Raw genomic sequence first — 13,612 nt, forward strand, 5'->3', positions numbered from 1 at the left:
GGCAGGTTTGCGATTGGACGAGGAGGGTGGATCCAAGAGGGGCTAGGCAGTGGTTAGCCAGCTGGAGCTTCGCCTAGGTTTTTATTCTGTTGTTATTGGATTGATACAGCGTTCGATTTGGTTGTATAACTATTTGGGTATTTACAGATTCCTTTCCTTGGGATTGTATTTTGTTGATGGTTTTCGCAGTTTAATTCTGTTTACTATTTTATTAAGTTAATTGCATATCTAAGTTCTGTTTAGTAGGTGATCTCGGTAAGGGTCACTACATAATTGCTTATTTAGAAAATCGGGTTACTACATTCTCCCCACCTTTAGATATTTTGTCATCGAAATCAGGTCTTGGTCAATCCTGAAAATGTACCCTCAACGAAATTCCGAAAACTACTGATTGCTCATTGATCTAAACCACGAGAAAATTAACTTCTAACAACCAAAGTACCTTGTCGAATATACTTCCGAATACTCATAAGTCATGTCAAACATATACGATCTAATCCCTTACTGGACAACAACATTCATCAATACTAAACTTGGAACTTAGTCTAATTCCATCTAAAAAAATCCTGATATTTCACTGTAACTGACAATGAAGCTTTGACCGGCTAAATCAATTTGATAAAAATCAACTGGCAAGCGTACCAGGTTAAATTATAGATAGTGAATAAAATTCGAATGTCAAACCCACAGGGACTGTGTAAATATGATTACCAAAATATATTTATTTCTACATAATCTAGACTAATCAAAAATAGCGATTTCAGATTTTAACTAATAATTAAAAATTGAAATAAAAATTAAATTAAGTAAAACACAGCTGAAAAAATTGGATTTAACTCAAATTTTGAAAAATCTCGATCAAGGACTCACGTAGGTACCAGACAATTCATGTAACAAGCAGTCGATCTAAGACATCAGACTTAATCTTAATTCACGGAAATTTTTCTAATTTGTTCAAAGGACTATATCTAGAACAATCAAACCTATTCAAATATTGACGGATTAATCATTCGTAATTCTAACAAATTTGAATGCATTAAGTATTTGTGAAAATTCAGTTTACACCCAAACCGCATAATGAAACCGAATTCTATTTCTAGTTAGTTTTACACTATGTTGAATATCGAAGTGATCAAAATCGAAACCTCCTCTGTCGAATTAGAATCAATTAACATGCAAGTAGATAACTGGCCAAGAAATTCACAAGACAAATATAAATTCGATAATCAATAAAATCAAATCAAGTCTGAAAATCTCGAATAAACAAATCAAGTTTTCTACATAAATTGTCTGGCCCAATCAAGTGGCCTTGATCGAAAAAGAAAACTACTCAATAAATAAATTCATGATCAAACAAGGTTTTTAATCATGAAAAGTAAAAATAAAAGAAAAAAAATAAGAAGAAATCTTCTCCCAAGCCTGGTAGCAGTAGTCGCCTTGCGTCTCAATTTTCTGAAATCTGGAACACATTCTCACGTATGAATGAGTCCCTTAAATATGAGTATAAAAAGCCCATAGAATAAAGCCCGAAAAATAAGACATTTTAAATTCCGAAATTTCTGATTTTTTTCTGCTCCCGACGTCTCGCTCGAGCAAGCACAACCTATCGCTCGAGCGAGAGACTCTCTGTTCCGAAGAATTTATTTTCACGTCTCGCTCGCTCGAGCGAGCATGTTTCTGCCCGAAAAACAACTCACACACAGCCCTTGCACGATTGCGCTTCATCATCTCCCAACAGCGCAACATCATGCGCTAATCTCCTTCTTCCTTAGCGCAATCGCGCTCATTCATGCGCAATTAGCGTGTTTGTGTGTGATCAATTTTCTAAATAGATATTGTAAATATACGTGTTTTATATTATAAATAAAAAATTTATTTTAAATATATATATATATAAAGAAAAATTTTCATCTGCTCAACCATGTTTTTCCACTTGGTCCGCGACCACTAAAACCCGGTAGTTTGGGTTTTAGTGGTTTTTGTTTTTTTTCGCATCACTAAAATCCACTTCTGGGATTTAGTGGTCGCGGACCAAGTGAGAAAACATGGTTGGGCAGCTGAAAATTCCTCTATATATATATTAATTTAATGGTAGTGTTAATTTTTGCACCAAAATCCTGTGAGATATCGTAATGTATATTTTATCATCTGAAAATTTAATAAGAGTTTTAGTCCTTGAATTAATGTTTTATACATATTGCATGAATTACCTTAACTAATGAGATTTTTTAATTGATTCCATGTTGTATACAACTAATAACAAATTTTTGAACAATATTATGTCAAATGTACAAAAATAATCATTTATTAATTTATAATCAGCAAGATTCCATGATTTTTTGTAGGAAAATCCTATCTCAATGTTGGTTTCTTAGTCTAACATGGACCCGTGTTCAAAAAAACGCGATAGTAAATACATATCGTGCAATTATTATAAAAAGTGAAGGACTAGATACTTATTGTTGAAAAATATATTATTATTATTATTATTATGCTGAATATTGAATATTGAATGTTGAATATTGAGTTGTAAAATATGGAAAATTAGTGTGTGATGATGTAGATGATGATGTATTAATTTTTGGACTAATCTCAAATGTGGATCTATAAATAGGTCTTCATTTGTGATGAAAAATACAATTGAGTTGAGAGAAAAATATTATAAAGTGTAGAATTTGATATATTTTGAGTTTTGGAGTTTTTAATTTTTACCATAAATTTTTACTTTTTCACAACACGTTATCAGCACGATCGCTCGAAGGTTCTCTATAATTTCCGACGCTCCAAAATACAAGAAGAAGTCAAAAATATTCAACAAGTAAGAATTTTTATTTTACTGTTTATATATTTTTATTGTGTATATATTAATATATAATATCATGTTATTATCAGAAATGAAAAAAATTAGTTTTTTAAAAACTTGTTATAAATCCTGGGAGGATGTTAAGACGACATCTCACACTCCCAGTAAGGGATATGAAAAGTATAAAAGTCTCTAAGGTTTTTAAACAATAACGTTATATGATATATATTTATTATGTATATATACTAACTATATTGGTATAATTTCAAAATATTATAAAAAGGCTGTCTACGACACTGATCTTATAATAATGTGATATGATATACTATACCTGACTTTATACTAACTATATTGGTATAATTTTACAATATTATATAAAATGTTGTCTACGACACTGACCTTATAATAATGTGATATACATAATTATTTAATTTATCATTATATGCATTGCATCATTATCACGAATTTTTATTCAACATATACTCTATTTTTTCTTTACCCCCAACGGTCACAAACGGCTAGTTGTTGGCCTATAAATATGTTCACTCAAACTTATTTTCAATCACACCAAAATTCACTCTTTCTCTCAAAATATTTTCTCCTCGGTTTTTTCGAAGATGAAGATGATGGCATTTTTAAGGCTATTTTTCATAATGATTATGATCATCATGCTCACGAGTCTTGTACTAACCAGCGATTTTTCACCACATACTTTTTTTCTATTTGTATACGCACTTGTAATCTTCGTTCTTCCATTATTTTGTATTGTCATATTAATGAAAATTAACTAATAAAATGCATTGTTATTTTTCAAGTACCACCATGTCAAATTTGGCAAATATTGAATTCGTTGCTCTCGATATCACTAGAAAAGAACAAAGAATTGTTAATGAGAAATCATAAATCCCGACCCAATGTATCTACGGCATTTCCAGAAGCAAATGTCGTAAGTAAAAATGAAAACCAAAATCAAAGGCATAAACTAGATTTTGGTTAAGGTCGAGGATGTGGTCATGAACGTGGATGTAGAAATGATCGCGGTCGTGGTCACGACCGTGAATATGAAAATAATCGAGATAGTTACTTTAATAACTAATCTCAAAAGAACGTCACGAACCACCCAAAAAGGCAGAATGAAAATATGAGTGAAAATAAAAATCACTCAAAAAGATATGAAAGTGCTTGTTATAAATGTGACACTCCAAGACATTGGTCACGTACCCCTGAGCACTTATGCAAGCTCTTTAAAGTATCGATAAAGGGGAAAGAAAAAGAGACCAATTTTGTTGAAAACAGTAACCATTTAAGTGGTTCAACTTATTTCAATGCTGCCGATTTTTTCAAATGATTTCGAGAACATTGATTAATATATTGGTGGGACTGAAATGCAACATGCTATATTTTTCATGCATTCTTATGAAACATGCTATATTTTGCATATATATATTATCCTTGATTTTCTTTATTGCATTTTTTTGAAGTATGGAAAATGCTATGAGCAAAGATAAACTCATGGAAGTTTGCATACCCGATAGTGGTACAACGCACACCATTCTCCGAGATAAAAGATATTTCTTGGAATTAAAACCAACAAAAATAATGGTGAATACAATATCAGGTCCTGTAGACTTGATTGAAGGTTGTGGAAAATCACATTTTTTGTTACCTAAGGGTACAAAATTTTTGATAAATGATGCTTTATATTCACCAGGATCAAAAAGAAATTTGTTGAGTTTTAATGACATATATTCTCATGGGTATGATACTGAGACAATAACTGATGGAAATCAGAAATATATGTGTCTTACCACATATAAATCAGGAAAGAAATATGTGGTTGAAAAATTATCAATGCTCCCTACTGGATTGCATTATATACATATAAGGCCAATCGAATCAAATATGGTGGTTAATAGTTCTTTAATATTAACCAATTGGCATGATCGATTGGGACATCCTGGTTCAATAATGATGCGAAAAATTATTGAAAATACGCATGGTCATCCATTGAAAGACTAGAAGTTCTTTCAGAATAATAAGTTTTAATGTAAAGCATGTTCTCTTGGAAAACTTATTATAAGACCATCGCCAGCTAAAATCCACACAGAATCACCCATATTTCTTGAACGTATTCAGGGTGATATTGTGGGCCAATTCATCCACCATGTGGACCATTTCGATATTTTATGGTATTGATCGATGCCTCCAGCAGATGGTCACATGTATGCTTATTGTCAATTCGGAATGTGGCATTTTCAAGACTAATGACTTTAATAATAAAATTGCGGAATCAATTTCTCGATTATACAATCAAGAAAATAAGACTTGATAATGCTGGAGAATTTACTTCCCAAACTTTCAATGACTATTGTATGTAAATGGGAATTACTGTTGAACATCCTGTTGCTCATGTTCATACACAGAATGGATTAGCTGAATCATTGATTAAACGTCTACAACTGATTGCTAGACCAATGATTATGAGAACAAAACTCCCTATTTCTATATGGGGACATGAAATTTTACATGTTGCGGCATTAATTCGCATCAGACCAAGTGCATATCATAAATTCTCCCCATTGCAGCTTGCATTTGGTAAAGAACCAAATATTTCTCATCTGAGAATTTTTGGATGTATGGTGTATGAGCCTATTGCACCACCTCAACGATAAAAAATGGGTCCTCAAAGAAAAATCGGTATTTATATCGGTTATGATAGCCCATCAATAATTCGATTTCTTGAGCCTCAGAAAGGCGATGTGTTTACAGCACGCTTTGCTGATTGTCATTTTAATGAAGAAATCTTCCCAATGTTAGGGGGAGAAAAGAAACACATCGAAAAAGAAATCACATGGTATGTACCATCATTGTTACATTTGGATCCAAGGACCAAACAATATGAGAAAGATGTACAGCAAATTGTGCACTTGCAAAGAATTGCAAATCAAATGCCAGATGCATTTGCAGACACAAAAGGGGTAACAAAATCATATATACATGCTGTAAATGCCCCTGCTCGAATTGAAATTCCAAAAAAACAAATTGAAGACACTCATGATGTCATAAAACGCTTGAAGCATGGAAGGCCAGTCGGTTCCAAGGATAAAAATCCTCGGAAAAAAAAAGGCATAGAGAAACACGATGATCATAAAATACAAAATGGTGTTTCAGAAAAAACACCTAATGATGAAAATGTTCTGTCAGAACCACAAACTGACGAGAATCGTGAAATCTCTATCAATTATATTAATACTGGAAAAATATGGAACCGAAAAAATATAAAAGATATTGATGATATATTTTCTTATAATGTGGCATATAACATCATAAATAAAAATGAGGATCATGAACCAAAATCTTTTGGTGAATGTAAAACTCGTCATGATTGGGCCAAATGGAAAGATGCCATCCAGGTTGAATTGGATTCACTAAATAAACGTAATGTTTTTGGACCTATAGTCCTCACACCTGAAGGTGTAAAACCTGTTGGATACAAATGGGTTTTTATTCGAAAGAGAAATGAGAAAAATGAAATAGTCAGATATAAAGCTAGACTTGTTGCACAAGGTTTTTCTCAAAGACCTGTAACTGATTATGAAGAAACGTATTCTCATGTTATGGATGCAATTACGTTTCGATATTTGATTAGTTTGGCAGTGTCTGAAAATTTGAAAATGTGTCTTATGGATGTTGTTACAGCTTATTTATACGGATCACTTGATAGTGATATATACATGAAAATCCCTGAAGGATTTAAGATGTCTGAAGAACAAAATTCAAAACCCAGAGAATTTTATTCTGTGAAATTGCAAAGATCATTATATGGGTTAAAGCAATCCGATCGAATGTGGTATAATCGGCTAAGTGAGCACTTGATGAAAAAGGGATATGTAAATGATCCAATATGCCCTTGTGTTTTCATCAAGAAAACAACATCCGGATGTGTAATTATTGCTGTATATGTTGATGATTTAAACATCATTGGAACAAATAAAGAAATTCAAGAGGTTATGATGTACTTGAAGGAAGAATTCGAAATGAAGGATCTTGGAAAAACCAAGTACTATCTGGGTTTGCAAATAGAACAAAAAGAATGTGGAATTTTTGTTCACCAGGCAAATTATACAGAAAAGATCCTTAAACGTTTTAATATGGATAAATCAAATCCATTAAGTACTCCAATGGTTGTAAGATCATTAAACATAGAAAATGATCCATTCCGTCCATGTGAAGATGATGAAGTTATTCTTGGTCCAGAAGTACCATATCTAAGTGTCATTGGTGCACTTATGTATCTTGCAAATTGCACTAGACCAGATATATCTTTTGCTGTAAATTTATTGGCAAGATTCAGTTCATATCCAACAAAGAGGCAATGGAACGGAATTAAACATATATTTCGTTATCTACGAGGAACGACAGATTTGGGACTTTTGTACTCAAAAGACACCAATCAAAGTATCATTGGTTATGCCGATGCTGGATATTTATCTGATCCACATAAGGCACGTTCCCAAACCGGATATGTATTTACTCGTGGAGGCACCGCAATTTCTTGGCGTTCACAGAAACAAACACTCGTAACAACTTCATCAAATCACGCTGAGATTATTGCGCTACATGAAGCAAGCCGTGAATGTGTTTGGCTAAAATCAATGACACAACATATCCAAACTTCTTGTGGATTATCAGTAGAAAAGAAGCCTGTGTCGTTGTATGAAGACAATGATGCATGTATTGCTCAAATGAAAGAAGGATACATCAAAAGTGACAGAACAAAACATATACCCCCAAAGTTCTTTGCCTACACTCAAGAGCTTGAGAAGAATAAAGATATTGATATCTGTTATATTCAATCAAGTGAGAACTCATCAGATTTCTTCACAAAGGCACTTCCCACGACGATATTCAGAAAGCATATATACAACATTGGGATGCGCAATCTGACACAAAAGATGCTTATAGACAACGCTTTTTGGAAAAAAGCGTTGTCTTTGAAAAGTGAAAAATATATATTGACAACGCTTTTCACTAAAATCGCTGTGTTAAAAAAAACAACAACGCTTTTTATGAAAAGCGTTGTCTTTTAAGTGTTGTAGATGTCTATTTTTCTTGTAGTGGTAGTCTTGATTATATTCATAGCAGAAAAAGATCGCCCTGTGGTAGCCGTAGAAACTGGAAGAGTGAGAATAAGTGTTACGACTCTAAACACAAGTGGATAGATTTCTGACTTTCTAGTTTTCACCAATCATTGGCATAAATCAGAAATAGTTGTCAATGCTCTAAAATTAGGAAGTTGTTGCACATGATCAAAATGCTCAAATTGGATTATTAGTTGTAGAATCTTATGTTCTGCAAAGTCTCTTGGATAAAAATTTTGTACCAATTTGCAAATATCATCAATTCTGAATGAACTGCGCATCTCCCTTGGATCTAATGCCGAGCTAAGAATAATCTACTCCACTGTGTTGTCATTGAATTTGCAGTTCAATTCTTGTAACTGAGAGTCTATCACTGCATTAAAAATATCAACTTTGTAACGATGTTCTACTGTAATTTCTTCTTGTTGATGGCGAGCTCTTCCTCTTCTTGCAATATATTGAGCATTAAAATCTGGCATTGGTATATTGACTGCTTGACAGAAAGATTTTACATTCTCAACCAATTCATCCCATCCATCATCTCTCAATTTCTGAATGAGCAACTTAGTAGATGAAACGAGATGCATTGCATTCAAAATATCTTGAGACTTAAGTTTCAAAGCTTGACAAAACAAATTAGAAATCTCCAAAATCTTCCTCATAAGATGCAAAATAAAGACAAATTCAAAAGAAGTCAAGACCTCATATGCTGCATCAGCATCTCCACGTTGAGCAGGTGTAGTTCCATCTTCAATGATATTCAATAAACTTCACATGTTTCACTAAACATTTTATATCAAACTAGATATATATTTCAAATGAGAACTCCAACGAGTATCACCTACCCTTTGTAAAGAACCAATTTGATTAAGTCCTTTCCCACTTTCAAGCTCATTAATATTAAGTAAATGAGCAATATTTGAGGCATGAGCAGCTTTTAATTGGTCATTACGCTTACATGAGGCACCAACAATATTGACAATATAGCTTAATTTGGAAAAAAAAATGATGGACAAAGATAACTTCCTTTGACGGAGCAACTAGTGCCAATTGCAAACGATGTGCAAAACAATGAACATAGTAAGCATAAGGTCATTCACCTAAAATTAAAGCTTGCAAACCATTTCATTCACCACGCATGTTACTTGCACCATCATAACCTTGCCCTCGAATATTTTGAACATCAAGATTATGGCAAGATAGGACAGAAAAGATACATTCTTTCAATGTTGATGCAACTGTATCTTTAACATGAACAATTCCAAAGAAGCGCTCTTGCACATAGCCATCTTTGTCAACAAACCTCAAGACAATTGACATTTGCTCTTTTTTAGATTCATCTCGAGCTTCATCAACAATGATACAAAATTTTGCATCATCAATTTCTTCTCGAATGACATTCTTAACTCTAGATGCCAAGACTTGCAAAATTTGTTTTTGTGTTGTTGGTGATGCATATGATGCATTTCGTGGAGTTTTGGCCAAAACTTATGCTATTTTGTCATTGTAAGATGCTATGAAACTCAATAGTTCTAAAAAAATTACCTCGATTCGTTGATGATATAGACTCATCATGACCTCTGAAAGAACATCCTTGAAATGCAAGTCATCTAGTTGTCTCAATTGAAGCTTTCAAGCGAAGTGTGTTTTCTGCAAATTCTTGAGATGTGAATTTCTCAAAAATTTGTACAACATGTATTTGTTGATTCATGAGATCTTCACATGCTTTCTCAGCATTTCGATGAGGTGAAGTGAGATCTTTTCCAATATGTGCCAAAAATGCACAATTTTTACCATCTCTTACCTTCTTCCATGAATTAAACCCATTAATAGTAAATGCATCTAATCCAAAAGGTCTATCTTGAGCATGAAATACATAGCATGGTAAACAAAATGCAGCATCTGCAGTAGGAGAATATTCCAACCAAGATGGGAATAACTTAAACCACGATGCCTGAAAACTACGAGGATGTTTTCCTCCAGACTTCGGATATTGTGAAATCATACATTGATATGGACCAGCGTTAATATAAGCTCTTCTAACTTCATCACGTTTTTCAATGGGATACTCCCATATTTGCGGTCGCAATCCTTGATCACGTACTAATGATTGAATATCAAATCTCTCGTTGATTTCAACTCTTAAAGATTTTGCAGGGCGACTTTCAAAATTAAGATGATCAATATCTGTAGTTATATTTGATTGAGATGCTTGAATCTCATCGTTCTTTCTTTTGAAGAATGCATCAATTGTTTGTGGTTTTTTCATCTACAAAAAAGATTGACCAAGTTTGAGTAATAATCTATAAACTAATATATTAATAAAAACAACAAATAATACAAGAATTAATTTGTCCATATTAGAAAGAAAAAAAAAGCAAACCAAAAAAGTAGAGTGAAATGGATAAAATTTATGCCACGTCTAAACAACTACTTTTTCCCAAATACATTGATCTTTTGTGTAATTATAACCATATGTTTTTTTAACTAATCCATGTCATATGACCAGCAAAAAAGAAACCCTCTATATTCAAATAATAACAGATGCCAACCATTCAATCATTCATTTCACAAATTATTGAAATTTTAAATATTATTAAGCCCATATGGAAAAAAAGTACAAGGATTGATCTTTTGTCTAATTCTATACACCATTTTTTTCGAACTTTTATTTCTTTATATTTAAATACACTTGATACGCATGTGATCATTACCATAATCCATTATTAGCCACATGATCTCAACACATGAGAATTTTACGTGTGAGATCATTACAGAAAAGTGTCAAATTTTGCTCATCATGAAATTCAATTTTTGACTCATGAAATTAGATGGATACTTCTAATATGACAGAAGCCTAGGTTTTGGATCACATCATCACAAGAACTTTTAAAACTATCTAGTCTATCTTTAACAATTAAATTACATTATGATTCATGAATATAGTAAAAATAAATTGTAATCCACAAATATTTTCAACCAATTATTCAATAGATAGAAACATTCAAAATAATCAAAGACATGTAAAAAAATTAACAATGTTAATTTTATTTTCTATAAGAAATTTTAGTATTTCTAATATTGATATCAAATGTTTTTTTCCCATATTTAAATAAACAAAGATTTAAAAAATGAAAGAAAAAGAAAGAGAAGAACTGAGAATACCAAAACCTAATTTTTGGGGGAAAAATGACTTAAAATACACAAATGAAGAATAAAATACACAAAAGAAAAGCTGAAAGCATTTACGAATGACTTTAATTGGGTGTTGTGTGAATTTGTCGGCCACTTGGAAGAGAAGAAAAATAATCAAGAAGACAAGAAGAGAGTCATGAAGACAAGAACGATAGCCACTTAAAGATAATTCTCTTATTTTATTTGAGAAACTAACTAAAAAAATTAGGTATTAAATATTAAAAAAATATAATACTTTTGGGAGAGGGCCACGGCCCATTAAAGAAGAGTAAAAGACCAATTGGCAAAGTCAAATAGTCAATATATACTATTTTTTTTTTTGGGGCCGTATGTGTAATATATGTACAAATTTAAATATAAATGATAGATACAACGATATGGAATGAAATATTAATATATTCTTCTTTTAGAAGTGAGCTTCATAAACATATACACACACACAAAAAAGAAATTTGTCATTATTTGTAATACATTTTATCGCACATGATAAAAATTAAAGATTTTAGATGGGGTTATAAATTATAATGAGATACATTGACTCCTCTAACAACTTAAGTTTAACATTTTCTTAAAAGAACGGAATATACGAAATACTTACCATATGTGTATATGTACAATCGCATTTGTGCAAGTCTAAGTCCGAGGAGTGATATGGTTTTATTTAATATTTAGCAACAACAATGCCTAATCTTGTTAAATTGAGTTCAGTTGTGGTTGCCAACAAAACTCTTTTTTTCTCGACTGTCCATGTCAATGAACCAATAAATGTACGGAATGAGGTCAACTTAAATATTAGAACAATGTTTCAAAATGGTAAACTGTTGTGGGAGGAGATGACTAAAATGTAAGAACTCGAGTGTTTGTTTATGGATGTTCGGAGATTGAACTGTCCAACGTCACCCTTCTTCTATTTTCGGTAAGATTCACTAGAAGACTTTGAGTATTACAAACACTTTACAACACCCTGATCCAAGACTAGGACTTACTCAACTGCCTATCCCAGAACTCTTAGTACTTCAACTGAATCCAGTGCTCGAAAGATTCATTACATGGAGGTTTGAAACACCTCAATTGATCTATTATAAAGATATTACAATTCGATACATACCTAGCATAAATTGATCCTAAAATTGATCAAATATATTCTATGAAGTGTGTTCTTGATCAGTTGATTAGTGGACTGCTATGGTGTACGAGAGTGATCTTGATGTTTCTTGTGTTCACTCAAGTGTTCAAACTTCTTTTCACCATACTCTGTCTCACGTTGGCTTCAAATGATATTCTATTTATAATCTTTCAACTCCAACAGTAACTTGATTTGAATTTTAGCCATTGGAAATCTTGTCTTGTAGGGACCCGTCTTGTAATCACATACTAATAGAGATTTAAGCGGGCAATTAAAACTTAAACAATCAATAATCAGAGAAAAATGCGAAAACATAAAATAAATACTAACCCAGAAGAATACAACCGATAAATAACTGCATCCCAAAATAATATACAACTCAATAAAAAACTCAACACAAGAGAGTTAATCTTAACTAACTCTGCTGGCACCAACTACAATCTGGTCCCCTAACCTGGAAATGTTCAACTTCCCCGTGTAATGGGGTGTTCAATAAAAATACACAATCATGAGCTAACAACACTCAGTACAGATGTATGTGTATACACATGTTATGAATACATAATGCAAGTGAAAAGTACCGAGAACCTATCAATATCACTGCTTAGTCAAAGGCGCCATCATATGTAGTACGTTGGGCCATCGCATAAGGAGCCACTATCATACCATAAACCGTCAACATAACTGGATCCAAAAGTCCATGGAATCCATCCACAAAATATAATAGGGCTGAACAACCCCTCTACAGGTTATAACTAAAAGGGTGGGTGCCCGGTTAGCCAACTTGTGGCTAAGGGCTTTTATGACTCTATGTATAAACAATCTTTGTTTAATATAATTTACATTCATTAATGGCGTTTTCTTTGTCTTTCTTCATATTGTTATATTGTGATATACTATTGTTGTTTTGATAAAGAACTTGAATATACTATAGTATAAGTAAGATGAGATAGTGAATAAATAGAGATCACTATTATGAAACACATCTTATAGTCACTGTATATTCTAAACAGTTCCTAGTCAATTGAGCCGTCCGCTAATAAGGATAAGGATCGCTCGAGATTGAGACTAGCATTTGTGATGCCAAGTACCACGTTTCATTGGTAATGGACATGGAGATGTTCAAAGCATGCAAATGGATATTCATATGATGAATGATCGAACTACCCTATTCGGACTTTCCAAGTGGTTATTATTATTTGAGTGGATAAGTCCGCGGTTTTGGTTGTACACCATTAGTCCTTACTACTTGAAACATCATTGAGACTCTATATGCTAGTACTGTACTTTGACTCATTTACCGACTCTATTAGGATCATCAGGTGTCGGGATTGGGTACAGTTACGA

At 32.6% G+C, this 13,612-nt stretch overlaps 2 protein-coding genes across 2 annotated transcripts; both read right to left on the minus strand.

Annotated features, from left to right (window-relative positions):
- Positions 1 to 8,258: 8,258 nt before the first annotated feature.
- LOC140862435 (uncharacterized) lies at positions 8,259 to 9,264 on the minus strand. The gene is made up of 2 exons (XM_073265456.1): positions 9,090 to 9,264; positions 8,259 to 8,692 (listed from the first exon to the last, which is right to left on the minus strand). The coding sequence occupies exons 1-2, from the start codon at positions 9,262 to 9,264 to the stop codon at positions 8,259 to 8,261; spliced, it is 609 nt and encodes a 202-aa protein (XP_073121557.1).
- A 286-nt stretch (positions 9,265 to 9,550) lies between these two features.
- LOC140862436 (uncharacterized) lies at positions 9,551 to 10,213 on the minus strand. Its single transcript, XM_073265458.1, has one exon. The coding sequence runs from the start codon at positions 10,211 to 10,213 to the stop codon at positions 9,551 to 9,553; it is 663 nt and encodes a 220-aa protein (XP_073121559.1).
- Between the last annotated feature and the right edge of the window lie 3,399 nt (positions 10,214 to 13,612).

This window comes from Henckelia pumila, chromosome 4 (genome assembly GCF_033568475.1).
Source record: "Henckelia pumila isolate YLH828 chromosome 4, ASM3356847v2, whole genome shotgun sequence".
In the NCBI taxonomy this organism is placed as follows: Eukaryota; Viridiplantae; Streptophyta; class Magnoliopsida; order Lamiales; family Gesneriaceae; genus Henckelia; species Henckelia pumila.